The following is an 8,587-nucleotide window of genomic DNA, read 5'->3' as shown; positions in this document are numbered from 1 at the left end:
ATGCATACATACATACATATGTACACCACAAATGCATACAACACCAGAAGTGCATTGTGTGTTTACATAGCGAGGTTTCGCGAAAAACGGGAGCTTGATGTGCATTATTTGTGTTTATAGTAGACTGACTACATATAAAACGTTCACTTTAAGGTTCAGTGGAGTTCGCTAAGCTATTTAAGTATATGCTATATACATATGTATGTATATGCATATGTATGTACATATGCACGTAGACATTTTGCATTGATCATTATGCATTCCGATTATTACGAGACCAAGCAATGAGCTTGCATTAAAATTCCAGTTGCACTTAGAATAGGCCAGCAGTTTGATGAAGTAGTGCTAGAAGTGCAGTAGCCATGGACACGGCGGATTTACTAAATACAACAACAACACCACCACAACATGTTGATTTGGCAAAGCAGAGTCTCCTATCGAGTCCTTTATACATCAGTTTAATAGGCGGGGTATTGGCTATAACATTATACGATATCTGGTATCGTAATACAGATGCATTCAAGAAGCTAAGGACTATACCCGGCCCGCCAATCTTGCCCGTTATTGGGAATGCTCATTTGCTTGTAGGTGTAACCCCAACTGGTGAGTGTTAGCTATTTGAAAAACTCTGGATACAAATTTTTAATTGTTTGTTTTTATTTAGAGTTGGTGCAAAAAGCTTTAGGCTACATGAAACAGTATGGGGAAACAATTAGTGGCTGCTTCTTTAACATCAGGCTTGTCTTCTTAACAAATCCAGCTGATGTTGAAATTATTCTGAATAGTTCGGTACACTTGGAGAAATCGGTGGAGTATAAATTCTTCCAGCCTTGGTTTGGTGACGGTCTACTCATTAGCAAAGGCGATCATTGGCGTCATCATCGCAAAATGATTGCTCCCACTTTTCATCAGAGCATTCTAAAGAGTTTCGTACCGACTTTCGTAAAACACTCACAAAATGTTGCTAATCGGCTGGAAGCGCGATTTCTGGGTCAAGAGTTCGATGTACATTCGCACATGAGTCAGACGACGGTTGAAATTTTACTTAGCACAGCGATGGGCATGAAAAAATTACCCGAAGGCAAGGAGTGTGTGCGCTATGCAGATGCGGTGGTTGAAATGTGCGACATCATACAAAAACGTCAGACCAAGCCACATTATCATTTCGATCCCATTTATCGGTGGACGAAATTGCGGCAGAAGTGTGATAATATGATGAATATAATCTTGAATCTAACGAGGAATGTCGTCGCACAGCGGCGTGAAAATTTCAATTTGGAAACAGATAGCGTGTTGGATCAACAGGATGCGTTGAATGAGAAGGCTGGCAAGAAAGCGGAAGGACTGCGCGACGATTTGGATATAATCGACGAAGAGCGGGATGTGGGTAAGATCGATTAGGGATTATGAGATTTCCTTTCGAAAAGTAATGTAGTATAAAAATGATGAAGAGGAAAGCGGAAAGTGTAACTAATTGCTATCATTTGTTGTTTTGTTTTGTTTCGTACAGGTGCTAAGCGTCGTTTGGCTTTGCTGGATGCTATGGTGGAAATGACAAAAAATCCAAATATTGAATGGACGGAGAAGGATGTGATGGATGAAGTGAACACGATTATGTTTGAGGTATGTACGTTTTTAATAAAACTTTCGATTTTTGATATTCAAATGGTGGTTAATTGAATTGGTTTAAAAAACTGATTCTTTAAAGTAATTTCTATTAGTACATAATAGAAATATTTTATTCTAATAATGTGAGCTAAATGGGTTCATTCACTATAGAGGGCCCTTTTTTGCGCTCTAACTTTCTGTTAGAATTTTCTGTTTTGATATTCAAAAATAGCTTTATTTGCCATTGCCATAGTTCAGGAGTACTTTAGTGATGATCTCATTGGTTGCTTTTTGCGTTCGCGGTATTTTTAGCTCGTGAAATTAAAGTTGGAAAAAAATATTTTCACGCAGGAATGATAATATTTTCGCTCGAGTTGAATGAAATGCTCATGAACAGGAATGAACTTTCGAAATTCTCGCCACGGTCTCCATTGTGTACGTATGTAAAGGAAGACCGAGATGAATACGAAGAGCAAAATATGGCTACCAAGAAGCTCAAGACGAGTGTAAATATAAACATGAACGAAAACGAAGACGAACTCGAAAACTAGTACGAATAAGGCGATGCAGACGTGTGAGAAAATTAATACGAACACGAAGACGAATACGAACTCGAACTCGAACACAAATGCGAATACGAAGGCGAATACAAAAACGACGTCTGAATTTACAATTAATTAGCATTATTATATAGCATCACCGTTATCCCTTTTATTACAATTACAATTATAATAACAAAAACAATTACCATTAGCATTACACTTATCAATACAATTATATTTTCGTTACCATATTAAATACTGAATGCAAAAGTATTTACTATTTAAGGTTTCACAAATCACAATATAAATACAAAGTAATCCTCTAAAAAAATCCTGAAAAAGTTTCAAAGGCCTTTTAAAAATCCGGAAAAGAAAAACAGAAAAATCGGGAAGTGATCACGGATATCCTGAAACAATACTGAAAAAGAAATCACAAAAAATTTTGAAAACATCCGAAATGGTCCCGAAAAAGTTTCAAAAGCCGAGATATTAAAAAAAAAAAATAAACAATAATGAAAAGTAAAAGAAAAAAAGGGAAATATTTAAATGATCCCGAAAATCCTCATATGTGCCTCTTTCTCTCTCTCTCTTTTCATTCCACCTATCCAGTGCCTCTAAAAGTTCAACGCAACCGTATCCAAGAATTCGCCTAAGGAAAGTCCCAAAAACATATAAAAATTTCGAAAATAAAAAAATTCAAAAAAGTCCAAAATAATCCCGAAAAATAAAACAAAATCCCGAAATAATGCCAAGAACCGTGAAATAATGCTGAAAAAGTTGTGCGGGATATCGGGACCCGCGAAACCCACGGTACTCATTTTAAATTTGACAAGATAGGCGGTATCGGGAAGGCCTGTAAAAATATTGCAAGCGGAACGGGACCACAATCCTTTCCCGATAAAACCGCAACCGTTTCATTTCATTATTTTTTTTTCGTTCAGCCTTATCATGAGTTTCATTTTGCCCAAGTCGGTTCACTTTTCACTTTTGATTTCCATGGTTTTACTATGGGCGGATGACAAATTTTCATAGTATGACAAATTTTCGGGTGAATATTTTTTTTTCAAGTGAAACTCAGGATAAGGCAGATGATTTAAAATTAATTTAAAACACATGTGAATATTTCTTAGTGATAGATTTCGGGATCCAGGGGACCCGCGGTTCAATTCTGAAAAGTGTCCGGATGGAAAATTGAAGTTCGGGATTGGCAGAAATATTTATTCCCGTGCCCATCTCTGGTGTGAAGTGAAAATTCTACTTCCTCTCTTACCCTTATTACTACGTTCAGGCAAGCCAAAGCCGTTGAATGATCCTGTCAAATACTTAACGACCCTTTCTTCTTGATTAGCCTTATGACCCATTGTTTAGTTGCCCTTCAAGTGGATAAGAGTTCTTAGTATCACAAATCCACCGATCTTTAATGAATGTCCTGAGTAAACTTAGTTTTGCATTGATCATTGCATACGCATCGCGGATTGCGGAAATCTTGACCGTAAGAGCTCTCTGCTTTCCAATGTTTTCGTCGTCGACACGAATAAAACGTGTCAATGGCCTAAATCTCTGCATCACCATTGAGAGCCGATATAGGTGGAAAGCCCACAAATCTTTCACACAATCATAATTTGATTGATTTGCCTCCATGGTTATAAATATCCCTATGATGGCTAATCTCGTTTTATAATTACAGATTAGGGAGTTAAGCACCAAAATAAGGATAATCTACTTATATGTAAACCTAGTATATGTTTCATTTCTCTATTAGAAACTTAAGTCTAAAAAAATATGCCTACCTTATCAACCACATCCACAGGGCCACGACACCACTTCGGCTGGTTCCAGTTTCGTACTTTGTCTACTTGGCATCCACAAGGATGTGCAAGCACGAGTTTTCGAGGAGCAAAAAGAAATATTCGCCGATGATTTGCAACGCGAGTGTACCTTTGCCGATACACTGGAAATGCAATACTTGGAGCGCGTAATCAAAGAGACGCTACGACTCTATCCACCAGTACCGGTTATAGGACGTAAAGTGAATGAGGATGTGCCACTCGCCTCTGGTCCCTATGTTATACCGAAAGGCACCACAGTCATATTGGGACAATATGCCGTACATCGGCGACCAGATTGCTATGAGAATCCAGAAAAATTCGATCCCGATAACTTTTTGCCAGAGAAAATGGCGAAGCGTCACTACTACAGCTATATACCTTTCAGTGCGGGTCCACGTAGCTGTGTCGGACGTAAATATGCTATGTTGATGCTAAAAGTGCTATTGTCGACATTGGTGCGTAAATTTCATATTCACTCCAATGTGGATGAGTCCCAATTTAATTTGCAAGGCGATATCATCTTGAAGTTGGCGAATGGATTTAAAATAGTGCTGACGCCGCGGGAGGCATAAAAGTGAGAAAATAAACGTACACTTAAGGTTTGATTATGGCAACTTAACGTTGCTTAGAGGCTGTCACTTAAAAGCGCTCTTAAATGAATGTTGGACAGGCGAAACTTAACGTAACTTAGCGCCAAGCAAAAGTCTTTCATTTTGATTTGTTAAGTTCTAAGTTGAGTTAAGTTGAGTTAAGTTGCCATAATCAAAACTTTACACTCTTACTTATATATATATATACATACATATGTGCTTAATTGTTTTAACTACTCGTAGCTAAAGGTGCCGACATTTGTGCGTTTGGAATTTTGCTGAGTAATTATAAGTATTTGTATTTGAATTCTGTATCAATAAAGTGTGAATGCATACATACATACATACTACATATGAATTTACATACACGAATGGTTGCTGCATTAATGTGCATGCAGCATTTTAATATCCCATAAATATTTATTTAGAAAATATTTGCATGTACGAAAGCGAGTGCAGAGGAAAAACAAAGTGAAAATGAAAAGAAAGCATGAGAACCTGAGCCAGCATTTATGGAGAGAAAAAATGTACCTTTGTGGGTGTTTTCTATCGATTTCCGGCAGTGTATCGTTTTAATGATCAACAATATTAAATTACCTAGCCTTCGACGCAGGTTCGAATTGCATTTCACGCCTGCATCGCAGCATCCATCAGAAAAACAGGTGAGAAAATGCTCAGCGATTCAGCAGGTAGATGGACGCAACTATTATCCTGGCTTTGTTTGGCGAACATTGCTGCTAATAGCCGACTTCGTACATACATACGTAGATATTTTTGTAGGACTTATCATCAGCCAAGGATAACAAACGAATGCTCACTTTCAGCCAAGCGTTTGCTGATCATTGATCAACAACACTTTGAGGGTGTGTGCAAAATAGCAAAATACGTATGTAGTTTTTTACAGCGTACCGAATTGCGTTGGTGCATTCAATACTTAGATTAAAGCTTATCGCTGTCGATTTGTTCGGCATCGAAAATCGAATTTCCAATTTCGCAAGCCTTTCATTAATCTTGTCAATATGAACGGAAGTAGGAAGGATATGCCTTATTGTTCCTGGTAAACATACATATTTTTCACAACTACAAAACTATGTAGGCAGTTGATAAAAAAAAAAATTCGTTCCAATGACTATTTGTAAAAAATGAAAGGATTTCCGCAATTCAATCCTTTTACAATTTCACTCTACACCTTTCTTCAATTTCTCCACTTTCTTTTTGTGCATGTGTGCATTTATATGTTTGGGAAAGTGCTATGAAAGTGAAATTCGTACAGCACTTTGATTGATTGACAATAAATAATTGTACCCTTTTTTTAAGCAAGGATATTTCAAAGATACGATGCACTCAATTCTTGAATTTATTAAATCCGTTATTTGAAGAGTATTACACTTCTGTGGATGCAGGTAAATTGCATAGTTACCTAGTTTTAAGATTTGAAGAAAGCATTGTATTTCAAAAAAAAAAGGGGTAAGGTTGCTCTAGAATTGGATGCAGAGGAAAAAATTAAATAAATATCAGCACAAGGTTTTAGTTTCGAAGTACCCAACAACAACAGAATGTTTCACATCTAACTATTGCTAGAAGCACTTCATTGCGTAACTAGTACCCATGCTGACAAGATGTCTATCATTTTGTACAGCAAAAGCAATAACGTAAAAATACAGTATAAACTATCACATTGATCGATATGGGTACTTATAATTATTCATCACTTACCTGTATAAAAATATGGATCCAGAAAAAGATGGCATTAATCTGAAAATTAAAAAAATATTGTTTTAATCATCTTTAAATTGAAATATTATGTACATATGTAAATAGAGCAAGTACTGTAAGCTGATCAATTCCATTTTATTAGATTGGTTTTAGGAGTTCAAAAAAAATTTACATTTGGAATTACCAGAAGCGAGTTTGAGCTTTTCTGCCATTTTTCTTAACGAAAATGACGAAGTCTTTAACGGATTCTTGAAGGCCACCAAAATTTTAAAGCATGGAATATGTAGTTCCCGCCGCAGCACAGTGATTCGAATAGAACAAGCCAGCTGGACAAAAGTCGACATTGAATTTTGGTATTCTAAATATTGAAAATGACAACCAATATTCTCATTCTTATAAATTACATAGATAAAATTTTTGCATGATTATTGTTCAAGGATAAGTAATTAATTGTTCTTGTCAGAAAAACGCGCACTCGTAATGTTTAATTTCATGTTGTTTAATTTGGTGATATTAATTTATTTTTTTATATTATTAATTAAATATTAATTTTAATTAATTTCATGTAGTATTTCCCCACTGATCACCGAAAAGTCACCAAAAGAGGTACAACTTTTTATCAGAAGATTTTCATCGAAGCTAGAAGAAAAGCGGAAAAATCAGGAAGCGTTTTTTTTAAATAACAATGATAACAATCTATTCATAAAGAACAGCCTTCGAGCCAATTTCCGAGGTAATGGTAATTTAAAATTTTAACTTTTTTTTAAATAACTCCCAAAAGTTTGTTTCCAAAATTTTGTACGTGACTGGTTTTTAATATTAATATTTCTGAAAATCACCGAAATCGGTTTACTATAGCATATAGGTGCATATTGATATTTTTTTAGTAAAGTGCCTCGTATATGAACAACCAGTTTTATGGGAACTATAGGCTATAGTTAACAGATTTCGATGATTTTCAGAAATAGTTAAAATAATATTAAAAAAGTCAGGTGCAAAAAATAAAATTATTTTAAAACTGAGAGATTTATTTACAAAAAAGTTAAAATTTAATCAGATATTCAAGTACCGTTATCTCGAAAACTGGAGCCATCATCAGCTATCAGAAACTTTGCCTAAATTTTCAACACGAACAGTGTAATTAATCTGAATACAGAAAGATTTTATTGTTCCAGCACGTATACAATCTTTAAACACGTGTTTGGTTTAGGACTTCCTCAATCACCTTTCATTTGATACCAATTTTGTAATATTACATTTAACTTTTCCATATTTATTTTTTTTTTTACTTGGGTGGCAACTCTTTTCCTTTGAGTCCAATAGGGGCTAAACTTTACAGGAACCATCTCCAGACTACGCCCGAGTATTTCTGTTAATAACATCAAAATCATATTCATCAGCGGTTTCGGGGTCTTCGAAAACGTGCACATATTATATACAAACATATATATATGTTTATAATTAAACGTTAAGCTCCGATTGCAATATCATTACACAAAATGTAATTAGATACAGCCATGTTAGTCAGAAAGTCCAGCTGAATAAATAATTTTGCCCAGCTAGCTTGTTCTATTCGAACCACTGTGCGCAGTTGCTAACAGACTGGTTTCTTCAGGTCTTTCACCAAGGAATTCATCTGGTTAAAAATAGACAGTACGTGCAGACCATCCTGTATACAGATTAACCTACTAATAAGGCTCAAAATAATGTTATTTTTTACTTTTGAATCCCAAGCAGTATTGCCTTAGCATATATAGTATCCATAATAAATCGAAAACTGTATAAAAATATATGTACATATCTGCCGGAAAAGACGGACATTTTTACACTGTATATGGAAGAGAATTTCGGTCATTAGCAAACTTAATTAACTACATAAATATTTAGAATGCAGTCAGCCTTTTCCCATTCTTGTCCACGGATTTCGAAAACAAAGTTACCGTATCTAAGCGGTGAATGGTATGGCATATTACTACGATTAGATTTAGCCAGAACGATTTTTTTTCAACTTATGAGTAGTTATTGGGAAAAGGTATCCAAATTTACACAGAAGCAAAAAGAAATAAGTAACCCTCTCTTATGTATACATAACTATGTACCTAAACGTATACAATCTTCCCATACTTATACATAAGTATACATATATGCATTGTTGCACATGCATATTTCATCTATCAACGAAAGTGAAATGTTTTAACCAATAGCCACTTAAGTAGAAAAAAACTGTCCGTGAGACTACTTATTTAAGTACATGAAATTGATTGATTGTCGATCATATTGAAGTAGCAAACCAAGTATTGTA

The 8,587-nt window shown here is 35.3% G+C and overlaps 1 protein-coding gene across 2 annotated transcripts; it reads left to right on the top strand.

The window, feature by feature from the left end:
- Positions 1-284: 284 nt before the first annotated feature.
- Positions 285-4,905, top strand: LOC118733386 (cytochrome P450 4g1-like). 2 transcript variants are annotated; one of them, XM_036462752.1, is made up of 5 exons: positions 286-603; positions 665-1,387; positions 1,511-1,623; positions 3,961-4,553; positions 4,813-4,905. In XM_036462752.1, exons 1-4 carry the CDS (start codon positions 363-365, stop codon positions 4,549-4,551), a joined length of 1,668 nt encoding a protein of 555 aa, XP_036318645.1. In that variant the 5' UTR covers positions 286-362; the 3' UTR covers positions 4,552-4,553; positions 4,813-4,905. The 2 variants fall into 2 exon arrangements, with proteins under 2 accessions (XP_036318646.1, XP_036318645.1); XM_036462753.1 differs by lacking the exon at positions 4,813-4,905 and having other exon boundaries at positions 285-603; positions 3,961-4,782.
- Positions 4,906-8,587: the final 3,682 nt, after the last annotated feature.

The sequence above is a fragment of the Rhagoletis pomonella genome, unplaced genomic scaffold (assembly GCF_013731165.1).
Source record: "Rhagoletis pomonella isolate Grant_MI unplaced genomic scaffold, Rhpom_1.0 Rhpom_scaffold_00002, whole genome shotgun sequence".
NCBI classification, from domain to species: domain Eukaryota; kingdom Metazoa; phylum Arthropoda; class Insecta; order Diptera; family Tephritidae; genus Rhagoletis; species Rhagoletis pomonella.
This window is presented reverse-complemented; position numbering and strand designations above follow the sequence as displayed.